This window comes from Exophiala oligosperma (assembly GCF_000835515.1).
Source record: "Exophiala oligosperma strain CBS 72588 unplaced genomic scaffold supercont1.1, whole genome shotgun sequence".
Lineage (NCBI taxonomy): Eukaryota > Fungi > Ascomycota > Eurotiomycetes > Chaetothyriales > Herpotrichiellaceae > Exophiala > Exophiala oligosperma.
In genome coordinates this window covers 2,308,923-2,326,493 of record NW_015622818.1, presented here as the reverse complement: position 1 = coordinate 2,326,493, position 17,571 = coordinate 2,308,923, and the positions used below count along the sequence as shown (strand labels likewise).

At 50.9% G+C, this 17,571-nt stretch overlaps 8 protein-coding genes across 8 annotated transcripts; 2 read left to right on the top strand and 6 right to left on the bottom strand.

Moving 5' to 3' along the window:
* Positions 1 to 187: 187 nt before the first annotated feature.
* Positions 188 to 843, bottom strand: PV06_00812 (uncharacterized protein; the record flags this gene model as incomplete). The annotated part of the gene is made up of 2 exons (XM_016401362.1): positions 188 to 432; positions 486 to 843. 2 exons carry the CDS (start codon positions 841 to 843, stop codon positions 230 to 232), a joined length of 561 nt encoding a protein of 186 aa, XP_016268415.1. The 3' UTR covers positions 188 to 229.
* A 94-nt stretch (positions 844 to 937) lies between these two features.
* PV06_00811 (NADH-ubiquinone oxidoreductase 49 kDa subunit, mitochondrial) lies at positions 938 to 2,622 on the bottom strand. The gene is made up of 2 exons (XM_016401361.1): positions 1,819 to 2,622; positions 938 to 1,772 (listed from the first exon to the last, which is right to left on the bottom strand). The coding sequence occupies exons 1-2, from the start codon at positions 2,515 to 2,517 to the stop codon at positions 1,014 to 1,016; spliced, it is 1,458 nt and encodes a 485-aa protein (XP_016268414.1). The 5' UTR covers positions 2,518 to 2,622; the 3' UTR covers positions 938 to 1,013.
* A 167-nt stretch (positions 2,623 to 2,789) lies between these two features.
* PV06_00810 (uncharacterized protein) lies at positions 2,790 to 4,144 on the top strand. Its single transcript, XM_016401360.1, has 2 exons — positions 2,790 to 2,866; positions 2,915 to 4,144. The coding sequence occupies exons 1-2, from the start codon at positions 2,822 to 2,824 to the stop codon at positions 3,989 to 3,991; spliced, it is 1,122 nt and encodes a 373-aa protein (XP_016268413.1). The 5' UTR covers positions 2,790 to 2,821; the 3' UTR covers positions 3,992 to 4,144.
* A 105-nt stretch (positions 4,145 to 4,249) lies between these two features.
* On the bottom strand, positions 4,250 to 5,953 carry PV06_00809 (uncharacterized protein). The gene is made up of 2 exons (XM_016401359.1): positions 5,681 to 5,953; positions 4,250 to 5,617 (listed from the first exon to the last, which is right to left on the bottom strand). Exons 1-2 carry the CDS (start codon positions 5,740 to 5,742, stop codon positions 4,369 to 4,371), a joined length of 1,311 nt encoding a protein of 436 aa, XP_016268412.1. The 5' UTR covers positions 5,743 to 5,953; the 3' UTR covers positions 4,250 to 4,368.
* A 1,308-nt stretch (positions 5,954 to 7,261) lies between these two features.
* On the bottom strand, positions 7,262 to 7,447 carry PV06_00808 (uncharacterized protein; the record flags this gene model as incomplete). The annotated part of the gene is made up of 1 exon (XM_016401358.1): positions 7,262 to 7,447. The coding sequence occupies one exon, from the start codon at positions 7,445 to 7,447 to the stop codon at positions 7,262 to 7,264; it is 186 nt and encodes a 61-aa protein (XP_016268411.1).
* A 1,134-nt stretch (positions 7,448 to 8,581) lies between these two features.
* Positions 8,582 to 10,460, bottom strand: PV06_00807 (uncharacterized protein). The gene is made up of 4 exons (XM_016401357.1): positions 10,114 to 10,460; positions 9,963 to 10,061; positions 9,539 to 9,906; positions 8,582 to 9,482 (listed from the first exon to the last, which is right to left on the bottom strand). The coding sequence occupies exons 1-4, from the start codon at positions 10,309 to 10,311 to the stop codon at positions 8,885 to 8,887; spliced, it is 1,263 nt and encodes a 420-aa protein (XP_016268410.1). The 5' UTR covers positions 10,312 to 10,460; the 3' UTR covers positions 8,582 to 8,884.
* Positions 10,461 to 11,770: 1,310 nt separating this feature from the next.
* PV06_00806 (uncharacterized protein) lies at positions 11,771 to 14,608 on the top strand. The gene is made up of 8 exons (XM_016401356.1): positions 11,771 to 12,199; positions 12,257 to 12,441; positions 12,506 to 12,528; positions 12,638 to 12,710; positions 12,783 to 13,171; positions 13,245 to 13,321; positions 13,391 to 13,588; positions 13,693 to 14,608. Exons 1-8 carry the CDS (start codon positions 12,065 to 12,067, stop codon positions 14,176 to 14,178), a joined length of 1,566 nt encoding a protein of 521 aa, XP_016268409.1. The 5' UTR covers positions 11,771 to 12,064; the 3' UTR covers positions 14,179 to 14,608.
* PV06_00805 (uncharacterized protein) lies at positions 14,506 to 15,748 on the bottom strand. Its single transcript, XM_016401355.1, has one exon. It carries the CDS (start codon positions 15,515 to 15,517, stop codon positions 14,738 to 14,740), a length of 780 nt encoding a protein of 259 aa, XP_016268408.1. The 5' UTR covers positions 15,518 to 15,748; the 3' UTR covers positions 14,506 to 14,737.
* Between the last annotated feature and the right edge of the window lie 1,823 nt (positions 15,749 to 17,571).

Here is a 17,571-nt window from a genome sequence, read left to right as displayed (position 1 = left end):
CGCTCAGGTGACGAGAATACATATACATAGTTGGACGCGTAGATGAAGAAGTATCAGTGAATCGAGATGGGTTAATAATGTTGGCCCGTCTCGCGAAGGGGCGCAGTGTCGACTCAATTATTGGGAAAGAAATCTTGATGTAGAAGAACCATGAATCAAATTTGATCTCTGAAGAACTAATCACCCTCGAGCGTGGTCTGACTCAATTTTCGCCAGATTCAAACGTGCCTCACGAGTTCTGTTCAAGCTCGCGTTGGTCAAGAAGATCAAGATACGCCTCTAGACCACCTTCTGCGATAACCCGCTCCTCTTCCTCTCTTTCCAGTCTGAAGCCGACACGATGAACCTGTATCTGTATGGAGTAGCGACGAGGAAAATCGATAGTCTCTGTACTATGACTGTGAAGAACCGATCTAACTCGAATCATATTACCTAAACAGAGAAGTCAGTACTGTAGAGCTACAGAAGAAATGACAAGTCTGTACCAATAGGAGCACCTTGAAAGAAGTTGGTCTTGATGGTGGACCATTCACTGGCGATATCGTCGTGTGGAACACTCACGGTGATGGCCAGATATCCTGTGCAATGGAGGATATCAGCCAAACAACGCATGACTCGATATTGATATCGAGTCTCTCCTGTCGTCACTAAGTCCAAAGTACGCTCATTCATGGGGTACTGTTCCTGGCTTAATGGCACTGGATCGTCGAGATGTCGAGATATCGCATCTGGATCGTAGTAATAGTTTGGATTGGAAACCCACTGAATATCGACGCGTGAGGTGGGAGTTCTGATAGCAGTACGACTATAACAGGCGACAGGAGGGCCTTCTGAGTCAGCCATAGCGGTGGGAAAGTCAGGATGGTCCATATTGTCTAGATGTGACAGACATGAACGATTGACAGAAGCGAGTGGAAATAATAAAAGAAAGAAGAAATGAGAATGAGAATGAGAAGCAAATATAGTTAATAAAAATGAAATAACTAATAGCCGACGCCAAGCGACGTCCAAACTCAACGGTCAATTTCACCAAAGACCAAATCACAGGTGCCTATGATGGCGACGGCATCAGCTAGAAGATGGCCACGACTGATCTGATCGAAACATCCCAAGTGTGCGAAACCAGGAGCCCGAACTTTGCATCGGTAAGGACGTTCGCTGCCGTCACTGACCAGATAGACACCCATCTCTCCTTTGGGTGCTTCTATCGCAGTGTAGGTATCTCCAGGAGGGACAGTGTATCCCTTTGTGAACAATAAGAAATGGTGAATCAAAGCTTCCATGTTCTCCTTCATTGCTGCACGCGGCGGTGGAGCAATCTTGTAGTCTTCCACTTTGTGAGGTCCCGGCGGCATTTGGTTCAAGCATTGATGGATGATGCGCAATGATTGTCTGAATTCCTCCATGCGACACAGATATCGGTCGTAGCAATCGCCGTTTTGTCCGACAGGAATATCAAACTCAACTTTGTCGTAGGCATCATAAGGTTGGCTCTTTCGAATGTCCCAGGGTACACCTGAGCCTCGCAGCATGACACCAGAGAAACTGTAATTGAGTGCATCTGCAGCAGACACGACTCCAACGCCTTTGGTCCGGCCAATCCAGATTCGGTTGTCGGTCAGAAGTTCCTCGGTTTCGTCGATACGATCACCAAATTGAGTTGCCCACGCGTAAATATCGTCGAGCAAGCCAAGGGGGAGATCTGCCTTGACACCACCAGGACGGACATAGGCAGCGTGCAATCGTGCACCGGAAACACGTTCATAAAATTCCTGTAAATGATTAGACAGAGTCAAGAGGAAGATTCGGCAAACGTACCATGAGCTTCTCTCGCTCCTCGAAACCCCACAAAAAAGGCGTCAGGGCGCCAACGTCCATGGCGTGAGAGAGAATGGACATCAAGTGATTCAAGATTCGGGTGATCTCTCCAAACAAGGTACGGATGTACTTGGCTCGTTCCGGAATTTCGATGTTGAGAAGTTTCTCGACAGCCAGGGAAAAGACTTGTTCGTTGGTCATCATGGAGACATAGTCGAATCGGTCAAAGTATGGCAAAGCTTGCAGATATGTCTTGTACTCGATGAGTTTCTCGGTGCCGCGGTGCAACAGACCGACGTGAGGATCTGCTCGAATGATCTCTTCGCCGTTCAACTCAAGAATCAAACGCAACACGCCATGCGCAGCAGGATGCTGTGGCCCAAAGTTGACGGTGTAGTGTCGAATCTTTCTTGCTTCAAACTCGTCCCCGAGGTTCTCATCCGGGGTTTTATTCACGAGGAGCGAGTTCTCCTGTGTGTGTGCGGTAAAGGTAGAATCGGTCGGGCTGATGGTAGTCGTCAGTGGTCCCCCGCTGGTTTCCGGGTTCCCAGGGACTTCATGGGTGGCATTTCGGCTCGGGGTTGTAGAGAGTGCGCGCGACAGGAGAGGCGACTGTCTCGGGAGGGTGTGAAAGCTGGGTCGTAGGCAAAGTCGTTTGGCGGAGTGCCAGCTCGCGGCTCGTACAAACGAAGCGGCCATTGTCGACGTCGGCCCAGGGCCAGGTGAAAAGCTGAAGACGAAGATGCTCGAGCTAATGCCTCGAAGTCGACAGCATCAACTGTGATGGATTTCAATTGAAGAAAGCGGCGAGTCTCACAAAATCAATGAAGTCAACAGCTCCTGCGGGCGATTTATCAAGTGGCTTCTGATTGGCTGGAGGGGAAACCTCTCTGTTTCCCCACTTTATTTTCACATTTGGAGAGAGCGAGAGAAAGAAAGAGAGAATCGTGCTGCAGACAATCATTTTTTACCAAAAACCCATCGCCCGGTCACAAATCCACTCATGGCACCTGTGCAACCCTCACAAGATAGCCTTGATAGGCGGAAGGTACGAGGAACTGTTGTCTACCTCCAAGCACCATTCTGATCTTTGTAGGTCGTCGGTATCAACGCCGAGACAGTCACGAACATTACCTCTACCGATTTCCCTGGACATCATGCGGGCGAAGATCTTTCATGGTCCCTTGACAAGTTTGCCAACAATCTAAAGATCCAATTTCACCAGAACGAGGCATCAGAAGCGACGTTCTCCCTGATCGGCGTCGACGCTGCTATCGCAAATGCTTTCCGCCGCATCCTCATCGCCGAGGTGCCTACCTTGGCCATCGAAAAAGTCTATGTCTCAAACAACACCTCAGTAATAGCTGACGAAGTCCTCGCGCACCGTTTGGGTCTCATTCCGTTGAAAGGCAGCATATCTGGTCTGAAATGGCTGAAGTGGTACATACAAGCCAATCCTGAGTATGGCATTCAAGGCATGGACTTGTCAGATTACAACACCATTGTCCTAAAGTTGAACGTGCGATGCGAGCGCAATCCAAACGCCGACAAGAACGCAACGGAACCTGAAGAGAAATATATCAACAGCAGTGTATACTCGCGGCACATCACTTGGGAACCAATGGGGCAGCATCAGGAGCGTTTCAAGGATGGAGAAGTTAAGCCTGTCAGTCCAGACATTTTGATCGCCAAGTTGCGTCCTGGGCAGGAACTCGACATGACCCTCCATGCGCATCTGGGTAAAGGAGGCGACCATGCAAAATTCAGTCCGGTGGCGACAGCAACGTACCGCCTGCTCCCGACGATCACGATCACAAAGCCTATTCTAGGAGCCGATGCCGTCAAATTTCAGAAATGCTTCCCGCCAGGCGTGATCGGTCTCGAACGAGTTACACCTCTGGAGGGCGCTTCCGATAATCCCGATTTCAAGGGCCGGGAGGGTGACGAGAAGGCGGTTGTGAAAGATGCCATGCGAGACACAGTTTCCCGCGAGTGCCTGCGCCATGACGAATTCAAAAACAAAGTCAAGTTGGGTCGTGTCCAAGACCATTTCATCTTCAATGTCGAGAGCACGGGACAGTTCCCGAGTGACATGCTATTTGTAGACGCCGTGAGCGTGCTGAAATACAAGGCAAAGAGATTACTTCGAGCCGTCGATGCCCTGGAGACGTGAAACGCATTGGAACGAGGGTTTACGATATGTATTGCATGAATCACGGCGTCTTTAGCATTTGCAAGGTGTTTGTTCTATGGCTCAAGATACCTCTGGTTGAGATGGATATGTCCAAAAAAAAGTTATGCGCATATACAAGGTGTCTCATTGTTCTCTATGCACCGTCTATTTTTTCTGTGATTCCAGTATAAACGCCCAAAAGTTCTGCATACACCCAATTTAAAGTGAGATGTAGGTTGATGTTTGTGTCCGTAATGCGGCTTTAGTCATGGTCATAATTATTCGTTGTCTACTCTCGTATAATGAGTGCTATGCTGTCTTTGTTTTTGCTTTTTGGTGACCCTGGATTCTTCCCACCGGCGAGTTCCTCCCTTCTTTCACTTCTTGAAGACCAACCTGAACTTGAACGAGATCTGGAAAGCCAGATCGGACACGCCAACCTCTTCGCCGTCACTGACCAGTTCCTTCATTTTTTTCCCAAGGTTTGGCCTCGTCTGTTCCTCCAGACTCTTGGGCGCCTGCACGTACAGCGTCTTGGCTTCGGTCCTGACGCTCGGCTTCTTCAACTGTGCCTCCGCGCGCTCCGCCAGACCGGCCAGGAACTCTTCCAGGGTGGATTCGGGGTCGACGGTCATGTTCTGCGAGACGTTCCCGCAGACCGGGCAGTCGTCCTTCTTCTCCGCGGCGAACGTGTACGTGTAGAGTCCGGAATCGTTCGAGTCGCCCGTGTACATCATGTAGTTTTCCAGAAAGGGGGCGCACGACGTGGCGATCTTGAGGGCCTCGTTGCAGCAAGCCGCCGCTATGATGGCGTTCGTCGACGCGATGGCGGGGATGATGTTCTTGACCACGCCCTGCGTCATGCTGTACGTCACGCCGGGGATGTCGAACTCTTTGGCCCGCGCCAGGGCCGTCTGGTACAGCCAGGATATGTGTTCCGGGTCGTCGGTGTCGAGGGGTTCCCCCTTCCGTCGCTCCTCCCAGGCTATGATGTGCGCCCACTCGATGCAGTGTTGAGGTTGGCGGGGGATGGTGGCGAGCGTGCAGAGAGGCACCGCGGCGCGCGGGGCGTGCATCGACAGCTGGCATTCGATGCACGACGTGAGGGAGGGCAGGATGACACGAGCTTGGCCCTTGAACCCTTCGGTGCCACCGTCGACCAGAGGCTTGAGGGACTCTGGGTTCTCCATGTCCACCATGTCGACGAGCGTGGCGTTGATCCAGCGACGCGCCTCGATGCTGTCCAGGCCGCAGATGACCAGCTTGAATTGCATGTAGTACTCCTCGTCCTTGTCCTGGATCTTGCCGTTGTAGGGGGTGATTTTGACTCCCGGGACGCGGCGCTCGACGAACGAAGCGGCAACCTCGGCCTTTGACTTGCCGACGTCGGACTGGCGGAAGAGGAATTGACGGTTCAAGTTGGAAACGTCGATCGTGTCCATGTCGATCACGTGGATGTCCTTGAACCCGGAGAGGGCGAGATTCTTGAGAATCTCACATCCCAATCCGCCAGCACCGATAACCAAGACACGTGAGGTTTCGAGGGCGCTGATGGTCTCGTCACCGGGGACAAATTCTTCACCGGCGTACGGTGAGGTCGTTGACAGGAGGTTGTCGAGGTACGTCCTGTATTTTGGCTCCAGGTTAGCTAGCCTTGTTGAGATACAAATAGATGTGTTGCGAACTCACCAACGATCCCGGGCGGGAGTGGGAGAGCCGTTGGTGAGCAGAGATGATATCGGGACAGCCATGATGTGTGTGTGTGTGTCAATCCTCGAATCGGCCCAGTGCTGTATTCCCAACTTCTCGAGACGCAGGTTGACCAGCCTCTCAACCAGTAATGACACTTTCACTGGTGGATAGGCAGCATCAAGGTGCCGTCAAATTAGTGAATGGACGGTAGCTCGAATGTATATCTTGTGAGGGAAGGAAGTGTCATGTTATCTTGCGCAATGCAAAAAGTGTTTTTGACTGGTTCAATGTAAAATGAATATCTTGAATATAATGGTGACGGAGGTGGAAGATATTGGAGATGACTAAGCCGAGTGACTCTTCGATCCCGAATATTCTTTTCCTCGTTGAGACTTCACATGCTGAATCAACCTTAGGTATTGACTATTGTAATCACTTTGCCTCCTCCCTGCCTCTAGAAGCTCGTTCACATACTGAAACTTGATTTACTATCGTGACCACTTCACCCAGTGTTGGGCTTTCGTGACCCGGAAAGGTGCAAATACATCGCCCCCGCGAGGATTCTTCCTGCTCTTCTTTTCCTTTTTGATATGCTCTTTGTCTCTATTCCATATACACACATATATATACATATTGTCACACCTCGACTCATCCTGACCTCCTTTCTCTAGAGATTCTACGCCGTCGTTCAGAAACTTGGTTCGCAGCCAACGCTCGAGAAAATAAGTCACAAGCGGCAAGGCTTTCCCAGGAGAGCGGTGCGAGATGGCAGAAGCTGTGGAAATGTCTTCCAGTGGTGTCGAAAAGCTAAGTATGTTGACGCCGACGTTCATGCGGCAATGCACAAGTCCCTCTCCCTGGACGACCATCTTGAAGCACCTGAACATATGAGACTCTCTACCGAAGCGGAGACACCGCCGAGCGATATTTGCAACGGGGAGAAGCCACGTACAGATGTGAGCGACAGTAGTTATGAGGCGGAAACCAAGTACTTCCTGAGGTGGTGGAACAATATGCCTCATCACACAGAGAAAAACACGCTCATAGCTAGGCAAACCTTAGAGATTCCGCCTCTACACACTCTCGGGGATATTGATTTATTTCGAAAGTGGATTGCAACACAATTTCAGTTGAAGGAGAGGCATCTGGAAGTTGATACGATCACGCTGCATTTAACAGAAGGTCCGGAAGCATTCACATCTCCGAAACATGATGGCCACTTTGGGAGGATATGTTTCGATATGATGGGGATGGTTATGGTATGCAATTTTTCTCTACAACAAAAGAAAGAGAAGCTTCTGCTGAAGAAGAGCAAGACAACGAAAGAAATCTCCAGATTCCTGTGGCTCTACAAGATTCATATTTCACTCAGGATGGACGCATCCGAGAGTACCAGCAAGAAGTTCGATGAATCGCCATGTCCCGCAGTCCTTTGATTCCAGGCGCTGGTGTACCGCCGCTGTCTGAAGCTGCCCCAGCACCATGACGCCTCTGATACAAGTGATGTGCCCATATGCTCCAGATAACCTTGTACACGTGCTTCTCGATGGCTTTCGGAGCAATCTTGACAGCACTGATTCAACACATTGGCACGGCGTCACCAGGTCGAATGGTAACGGAGCCGGCCTTGATTTCCGATGCCATTGTCCAGCGAAGTTGCATGCGGTCCAGCGAAGCATTGAGCACCAGCTTGGTAGTAGTGCCACCATCTAGCAAACCCTTCGCATCCAAAAGGGCGAATGCCTTTGGATCGAAGATGAACATAGACGAGGCAGCGTACTTGTCCTTGTACGAAGGGCACTTATCGCCAAAGCTGTCGAGTGTTTTCTGGTCGGCACCTCCAGTCCGAGCAATCAGGGAAGTCGTAATCGTCGGATTCGGCGATGTCACTCAGCCACCGTGGCTTCCAGAGGAGGTTCAGGTGGCCCAGAAGATCACCAATCCGGTTCATCATCGGTGTTGCCGTAGCGGTCCAGCTATACTCGGCGAACAGTGTATAGATGGCGAGGTGGTTGCGAGTCAAAGAATTCTTTATCCTATGTCCTTCATCACAAACAACCCGAAGAAAAACACAATTAAACATATTGATCCAGACAGTTGAGTTGAGGGTGTTATCTTGACTAGGGTCGTCGTTCTCATCATCAGATAGACTTGAAATATTGACGCCCTTCAAGGCCGAACACTATAGTTCTTCGGCTTGTCGCTAGGCCACTTCCCAGATGTGCTCGGCGACAAGAGCACGCTGTTTGTCGTCTGGAATACCGATCTTGCGAGCAGTGCCTGCAGGATAGTATACTGTGCTGCGTATCAGTACTGAGAGCTTTGGGTTGGAAGGGGCTTGGTATGGCAATAGCAGGGTTCCCTGTATCAGATCTGGTAGGGTTCCCACGAACAGATTTGATCCAAGGACCTCGGCCTTCACACACGAAGACGAAATGGGTTAGAAATACACACTGTTATCTATTCTGGGTGGCAGAGTGTACGGGGCGTGGCACGTGGAGATCACGGCATTCCAGTGTGCAACTGTATATTGAGAGAGACACCCTCGGCGTACTACTCTCTGCAGACGCGATCAAGAATTGAGAGAAGACAGAGGAGATTAAACAGATGTGGTACCCTTGAATGTCTCTTACTTGAAGTGATCTCACGTGATAGTATGTTTGGTCTTGTGTGTATCAGTCAAGTCCCCGAATCCATGAGAATAATGTCCTGTATCACTTGGGCACTAGACTTCGCTCATTCAGTCATGACTGTCGCCCGTACGGAGTACATTGGCCCGATGTGCCTCGTAGGTATTGAAGCATCCTCCGAGTTATACTTGCAAAAAGTCAGCCTCGTCGGCAATTCCTCGGATCACATGTGTATATATCTTGGCACCAGACATAGGGAACAGGTACATGGAGACCCAGGTCTCTACCTTACTTTGTACAGTACAGCACATATTCCAGCTCAAAGATGCCTTCCCTTTCCCTAGTTCCTAACATCTACTCCATACAAGGCTTTTTGTATCCGTATATACAACTTTTCCTCAATCTTGACAAGTTCTAGCCTCTTTACTTTTACATATTTGTTCCTCTGAAAAACAAAATCCAGATCCCGGCTTCGCAGTGTTTACCCATTTAATTTCCTTCCTAGACTCCAAACAGAGTTTGTCGTCAATCATGGCATATGTCGAGCATGTAAAACGCACCGCACTGCCCGTTATCGGCGTGGCTGGGTGTTGTACCTTTCCATCCTCTCCATGACATTTTCGGCCTCGTCCTGGCGGGACTCGTATCGAACATTCCACTCAACGTCACGGCGGATGATCATCTGTTGACTGTCCTGGCTTCCCACGCTCTGGTGGTCATCTGCACTTTGTTTGGTCGTGGTCGAGGTATGTCGCTCTTCGGTTTGATCTTCCAAGCCTGCTTTGCCAGTCCAAGATCGGCTGATGGGTTCCAATGCGATGTCATCGTGACTGGCTAATTCGTCGACGCCTTTCTTCTTTCTTCCAATGCGAAAACCATTGGAGCTCAAGACTTGTTTGCTCTCATTGCTATATTGACGAGCATTTCCCGATCTTGTACTGCGCTTGGCATACCCGGACCCTGCCAACGAGGTTCCAGCAGCAGCAGCTCCAAAGCTAGTATCAACAGCGCCCATGAACGGTCTCAAGCAGGGAACAGTTGCAGCGACGAGGGCCACAACAAGCTCGGTCTGGGTGTTGACGACCACCTTATCCTGTCGAAGTGTGGGGTCTTGAGCGTCGAGGTTGGAGACGATGTAGCCCAGACGGACTGCCAAAGGTGCTATCATTCTGCAAGGAACATGTCAGCCCGAAACCCTGTGGGGACAAGCTCAAGGGGAACTCACAGCAGACGGAACGCAAAGCCAGTAATTATGGCCGTTTTCTTGTTGCGAGCAATTTGAACGTCCCATAGGATATAGAAGATCACTGCGAATGCCGCAAGCTCGGTGATTATATCGAAAGCCGCTACTGCCTCCCAACGGGCCCCAACGCCAGAGCATTTCTGTCCTACGAAGACCCAAGGGTGACTCAGGTCGCACACAAGGGCAACAAGCAGGAAGCTTACGACGCCGAGCAATGAGGTGAAGGCTATGATTGCTTGAGTAGTGAGTTTGTGCGCCCTCTGTGCGCTCAATCGAAAGATAAGGAGAAGATTCGAGATTTTCGACGTCCACAGGCTGAGAATGTAGAAAAGATTGGAAGCATAATAGGTCTGCAAGGTCAGTACTGATCTCAACGTCCATCGGATTGCCTCTGAACATCGCCTACCTTCTGTAGTGCATCCAAGTCGGTAACGTCTGACAAGGTTCTTCCAATGCCTTCCCTAGTAGCGACTATTACGAGAGCAGACTGGATGACAAAGAGTAGCTTTTGGCTGTTAGCATGACTCCGTATTGCTACTTGTTGACTCTCGACTTACAGACGATACACCGATAGATATGTCATCCATGCCATACGAGTGACTGAACTCGACTCGGACATACGACCTGATGAGCAGGGAGGTTGCGACCGTTGCGAGACCGAGAGCGGTTATGATGTACAGAACTCCTCGTTGGTCCGTGTCAGTTATTACAGCAAGAGGCGGCGACTGCCCCGGCGTCATTTGCAGGTCGGCCATGGCGCAACGGTACGACAAGAAGAAGAAAAGAAGAAAATTGACAACGGCAACTACACGCTGTAAAACGCAGAGTGCGTTGCTGAAGTCTTCCTTTTAGATGCGACAGGCGCATTTACATGGTGTAAGTCGCTTGTGAATAGCGAAAGCGAGGGTACGAGAACAGTGTTGCTTTCAGGGCCCAAAGGTCTTCAATGGTATTGGCGAGCCCAAGCCCTTGCTGCAGTCGAAAACGACTAAAAAGCTCGCCGAAGACATGGGCTCTGAACTTGGGATGGTTACGGAGTGTTCCGGGCTAGGGGCTGACCCTTGGCCGCACTACAATGACAAAATACGCCTAGCGGACCACCGGCAAGCTTCATTTTCTCGTAAAGGAAAAGTCTTTTGACGAGAGGGAAGTCACTTTCAGCAAGGGGATGATGGGAACGGACCACGCTTGCATCGGCGAATCAACAGGATCATCTCGACTCCCAGCCATCACGGCGTCGCGCGAGCGTCAAAGACAGATTATTATTGCTATGCCTCTTGATTCACATGCCAGTGGATGCCCATGTCCGATGTAACTGCCACTGCTTCCGCGATTGGGGACGAAGGTCGATCAAACTGTGTGTGTGTGTTCTATCATTTGACCGGCCTGCAGAGTCAAATGGGTGGACTACCACCCCAAGCACCACTTTATTAGACTAGCGAGAGACAGCGAGCTAGCGAGAAGGATCAGCAATCAGAAAGTGACTTTTTGGCTGTGGCGGACAAACAGTGCTGATAAGCTACGGCCCTGCAGGCTTGCAGTGCGGCACCCCGTCGGCCAATACCTGGTCGAACGCTTACAAGGATCACAAGGGTACGAGTGAGACTCGAGGAGTTCACTGATCGACAAAATCTTTACTCTGCTCGATGACCCAAGGCCGCTTACGGTAGGCTTGCTCGACCGGCGTCCGAAGGGAATGCTTGGGGTCAACATACTATCTTTCGCTAACAGCAACATGTCTCTAACAGATTGATGTTACGGAGGTGGCCATACTGTATGTATGCTCATACAGTAGTAGCATGACTGCTTCTAGCGTGACTGAATATTTGCAGCTCAACAAGTCTCTGGCCGGGCCGCCACAAACTTCAGCCATCCGACACGGGAAGTGCAGCGCCGGAGCAACTCGAGGCCTGTCATTTGCGATGTCGGTTCGAAGTGCATGGTCCACACCGCAGGTTAGTGCCAAACAAGCGTCGCGGGATCATGGTGCCGAACAGAAGCACTTTACCTAAGGCAAAAGCCACCTCACACTACTCGGCCTCACGGGCATCGACCGGGTGGTCCCTCCTCCAGACTGGTCAGCTACCGATGGCATGCCATCCTGTTCTTGGGATCACTCCGCAGAGTGTTGCGACCCCCCGGCCCATTAGTTTCACTACCTGCGTTCGCCACGAGTCTTTTTGACAAGGGGCCTGAGCGTACCCGTGTACACGAGTTCGTTCTGGATCATCTTTAACTATCCCATCTGCTATAACCGAGCCGCTACTGGTGTTTTGGGTGCTGGTTTGGAGGAGCGAATACTTGCGCCGGCCATACCGGGTCCTCAGTACTGTCCCGCCTTGTAATTTTTTTGTCGTTGGCAATCTCGCCGTCGCTGTATTCTTGTCTTCTCAATCTCTGTCCTTTCTCTATATTATTCCTGCCAACTCATTCCTACCGGCAGGATTGCAAGTTCAAGAACCTCGAGACATTCATCTTTCCCATTGCTACATACACGTCAGCGTCGCCATGAATATCAAGGAGGCTCAACAGGCGGAAGCCTACGCAGACGATGATCTTACACCGGGCTCCAAGCAGAGCATGCGAGGGACTGATGCGGATGCTCGCGACATGCAAGTGATGGGCAAAGTCCAAGAACTCAACGTCCGTATCTTGCAACAATGGCAGCGATATGTGACGTCTCGCTGACGATGTGAACAGCGAAATTTCAGATTCATCTCCATTCTGGGGTTCTCATGTACTGCCATGTCCACGTGGGAAATCACACTTTCCTCAAGTACCTTTGGACTTATCAATGGCGGTCTATCTGGTCTCGTATGGGGTTACTTTATTGTGTGGTGCGGTTACTTCACGGTCTTTGCATCCATTGCAGAGTTGGCCTCGATGTAAGTCATTCGATTGTGGCCTTGACAATTGTTGATTCAAACGCTTACTGATCTTGCTTCACAGGATGCCAACTGCTGGTGGACAATGTAAGCAACTCTCTCTCCCCTCACCAAGACAACCAACTCTCTTCATACATGAGTCTTTAGCACTCCTGCACACCCATCTCGGTCCGACGACGTTTCTGACAATATGCAGACCACTGGGTTTCGGAGCTCTCTCCTAAAAGCTGCCAGAAGTTCCTTAGTTACATTGTTGGCTGGCTCAGCGCGTAAGTTCTTTGTGTCATTGAGAAGCTCAATGAGTGTTTCCTAGTGGGAACATGATTTTGACGAACTTGCAGACTCGGCTGGCAAACTGGATACGCCTCGATCGCCTTCATTGCCGGCACACTTATCCAGGGTCTAATTGTACTGAACGACCAATCCTACGTCTTCCAACGATGGCACGGTACTCTTCTTGTGATCGCCATCACCGCGTTCTCCATTCTCTTCAACACGTTCCTTGCAAAGCGCCTGCCCCTTGTTGAGGGCTTGGTTTTGATCCTTCACATTCTGGGCTTTTTCGGTGTGCTCATCCCACTTTGGGTCCTTGCCCCCCGAAACTCGGCGGACGCTGTTTTCGAGAACTTTGTGAATTCGGGCGGGTGGAGCTCGACTGGTCTGTCGGTCATGGTCGGGATGCTGACGACTGTCTACGGCATGCTCGGAGCTGATAGCGCCGTTCACATGTGTACGTTGGGCTGCATCTCTTTCTGTTGTCTGTCAAATGTACAAAAGGCTTGCTAACACGTATTTCGCTGCAGCCGAAGAAATTCGAGACGCCAGTATTGTTCTTCCTCGGGCAACAATGTGGGCACTGTTTATCAACGGTGGATGTGGTGTAAGTCCCCTCGAGAGCGATGCGTCGGGTTAGCAGCAGCCATACGTTTACTGACGGTTTACTTCACAGTTTATCATGATGATCACTTACGCATTCACATTGGGTGATCCTCTTGCAGCTCTTGGCTCGCCAACTGGTTACCCTGTGATTGCCGGCTTCTTCTACGCGACCAGAAGCCATGCCGGCACGAGCGTCATGATTGCCATCATCATCGTCAACACCACGAGCAGTTGTATCTCTACACTGGCAACTGTTTCGAGACAAACTGTACGTTTCAAGCTCTTGGTTCTCCCCACTCATGACTCCTCCTCCCCTTCCACAATATGCATCTAGCTTTGCCGCTGACAGTCATGTGTTTTCCCCGCCCACAGTGGTCTTTCGCTCGCGATGGTGGTCTACCATTCAGCAGCTTCATCGGCCACATCAAACCAGGCTGGAACATCCCCCTCAATGCGGTGCTACTTACTTTCCTCTGCACCACTCTCCTTTCTCTCATCAACATTGGCTCGACCGTGGCTTTCAACGCGATTTGCTCCATGGCGACCAACGCCTTGCTGTCGACGTACATCATCTCCCTGAGCTGCTTGGTCCTCCGCCGCATCCGAGGCCCTCCCCTCCAGCCACGTCGCTGGTCCCTGGGTATGTTCGGTTTGCCGATCAACGTCGCCGCCCTGATGTTTTCGACCTGGATCTGGGTTTTCTGTTTCTTTCCCCAGACGACCCCGGTCAAGGCCTCGACCATGAACTGGAACATCGTCATCAACGCCGGTATCATGATCATCGCCGTCGTCTACTACTTTGTCAAGGGCAAGAACCGATACGTGGCCCCGGTTGTTTTGGTCAAGCGAGATGTCTAAACGGAAAATTTCGTGTCTTCCGCCCCACTCTCGAAGTTCTGGTTTGGATGTATAACTCTATATGTTATTGTGTCTCTTGACCGAGCCCCAGCTCAATGTGAAGAGGAAGCCTTTTTTTTCCAGTGTCAGAGAAAAGGCTTTGCCCGATCAAGAGTCCTTGTGTGACTTGAAGCGCCCCACAAAAGAGAAAAAAAGAAGCAAGATTGTCAGCATATATCAAAAATGTTCCTAGTACTGTATATAGAAAGGATTTATTACGGGGATTTCCTTACCTAGGGAATCGATTTGAAAAACCATACCGAAAAAATTTGGGGTTGTCTCGCTGATCTCTTTATTTCCTCTATATCTATCGCCGTACGGAGTGGTAGACAGGGACGAATTGCTCAAAATGCCTTCCTATATATATATATATATGCGGGGATTTACAAAGTCATTCATTCCAGTGGTTCCAATGCTCGCTTAATTCCTTCTTCATACAAAGCTTTGCTTGAGCTCGGCCAAGCCAAGTCTTCACTTTTTCATTTCTACGGCAGTCTCTAAGGAGCAGCGGTGTGGGCTTTCAGGCTCTCTTGGCGATGACAAGCTGGTTCGGGTATTCGTCCAAGAGTTGCTGCCACCAGGCGATGTTCTTCTGTTCTTCGTCGGTGAGCACGGTCTTGTCCGGGCGGACGTACCGTTCGATCTTCATGCCGGCTTTTGCCGCGGTCGACTCGAAGATGTCCTTCTTGAGGACGTAGGTGTCGAATTCGACCTTTGGTTGGGTGTCGAACTCGACGTGCATCTTGACGCCGTCGCCCGAGGGGAGCGGCTGGAGGTTGGACTCCATGGCCCCGTACCTGAGGGTCTTCATCGACTCGGGCTGGAAGGTCTCCTGGTTCTGGATGATGCCGACGAACTTGCCGGACGGCTTGAGGTACTTTGCAATGTTGGCCCAGAACGCCTGCAGTTGATCCGCACTCTCGCCGTAGTTGAGCAACCACATGCCGATGATGAGGTCGAAGGAGCCGGGTTCGAGCCCGGGCTTGAGGTGGTCGAGCGGCTGGGAACAGTCGGCCACGTGGAGTTGGAACTGATCGACGTCCTTGGTGGTGGCCTTGCAGACCTCGATCATCTCGCCCGAGATGTCGATGCCGACCAGCTTGGTGGCCCCCAGCTTGCGAGCCTCGCGGAGGCCGATGCCCGTGCCGCAGGCCAGGTCCAACACCGAAGTCCCCTTCCAGTTGCCGAGCCCCTGGAGGTTCCTGTCCAGCAACGTCCACAGGATACGGACGGCCGGCGTCGCCCAGATGATGTCGTAGTCACCGGCCACATCATCGTACATTTGCTTGTCGGTGGCCATGGCTGTGGTTAGGGTGATTGGGTTCAAGTCGGAACCGAAATTGGAATACGGCTGGGGTGGTGTTTTTTGTTTGATTGTACGGAGTACCTTTTTACTTTTTGGCCCGTGGCAAAGGTGGCGTCTACAGTAAAAGAGTAAGCAAGGATGTTCCGCTCTAGAAACTCGGATTGCGAAGGAAAGAAATGGTGGCAGACACGTGGGAAAATATCCGGGCTCCAAAGGTAAGTCCACGAGAAGAATATCCAGAACAACGCCTTGCAGTAGTTTTATTAGACCCAAGTCTGGTGGGAAAGTACTGTACTGTACTGTACCTTGCACCTTCGACCGGTCACATTTTCCCAAACCGTGTACGGTGTACGGGAGTTGGACCAAGTTTCATCGCCCGCCCTTCCCTCCAACGACGATTCATTTCCTGGTTGAGACGGAACCATCTTCTGGGTTCCTGGAACCATCCTGTGAAAGGGCCGGCGTGCCTGAATCTACACCCTGTTTAGCTCATATGCATGGCTTGCATGAAGGGGGCAAAGCTGTCAGAGACTAACTAATGCACGTAGAAAGCCAGGTCCCTTTTCTAGCCGAAGCCTCACACTCTTCCCCTCGACTTCTCTTTAGTGCTTTGTGGACTTGCAGTGGCCTGAGCTTTCTCAAATACCGGGACGAGACGCGTGTGTGTGTGTTCTACTTCCCTGCAGCTTTTGTTTCCATGCAACAATAAATGCTACTACTTCTACTACGCGATACCAGGGTTGGTGGTTTTTACCTAGCTTGCCCCTGAGAGCTCTGGGTCGAACACGGACAGGGTTCGCTCCGCAACGGCAATTGACTGTGCGTAGAATACATTCGCAAGGAAAAGCACAGGCCCAATTGTTCGCCCGCCACCTTACTCTGTACAGTAGGTCATAGCTGTGAGCGACTTGGACGATCCGGCCCCGAGAGGCGGTGATCCACTTACAACCTCCATCCCGAATCCAATTTTTGAACCACACTACACTCCGTACGGAGTACGGCTAGAGAGAACTGGAGAGTGGCTCTCCCTTAGCTGGTACTCCATGTCTGTAGGCTTGACTGTAACTAGGGCCATGTCAACGTGGTCAAAGGGCAACTCGGGGGCACTTTTGCAGTAGGCGAGCGTGGTTCCTGTTTTAGACTTCGACTTCGCGGCATGAGTATGCACGAGTACTGTAACAACCCTATCTCCTGCAAAGTGCTCTCTTGGGAACCGAGATGAAAGGAGAGTTTTGTTCGAGTCTCTACTGTAATGATAATCATCTCGAGTGGATAAGGTCCCTGCATCTTGAGCATCAGTGTTGTTCACAATAGTATATTCCTCCGTTGTTGAACTGATAAAATTTCAGTTCCAATTACGTGAAGCTGTGGACCCTCAGCGTGCCATCGAGCGTCAAGCCCCTTGCAAATCCTCGCAAGAAATGCGACCTTATCGCACGCAAGGTGCCTGGCGCTGGCTGATCATCGGAGATGCAAGTCCTTATGGCCCCTGGCTAGAGAGGATGAGATCAACAACGTGCTTCGAGATAATGCCTGCGAGAACACGAGGGGGCCAAGTGCTGATCCTTGTGGTACTTGGACAAGGGCGATGGCCTCTGGGAGCCACAGTTCGGACCTGACGAAATTGCATGCACGGTCAAGCTTCATGAAAATCAATCAAATTAAAGGATTGGTTGGATCTTGTTGCTTTTTTACTTTTTTTGCCTTTTTTTTGATCTTACTGAGATCTTGACAATTGTGTTGCCTCCGGAATGATATATCAAGTGTTCCTGACAGCCATTAAAAAGCCGGAAACCTCTCTACGGATACTGGAGGCGTCGGGCGTCGATCGCCCCACGACATTGAGAAGTGGCCAGCTGAAGATTCGTATTTAGCGTTGATGGTGCCCGCCCGGGGACGTTGTAGGCTGGTGACTTGACAAAGGAAGTCCGGAGTACGGGTAAGAGGTGCTAAAAATGCCCCCCATCGATCCCGGCTGGTGACAATGGACCCCCATGGCACCGCAGCTTCTTTCATATGTCGCGATCATCAATGAAGGAGCAAAGAAA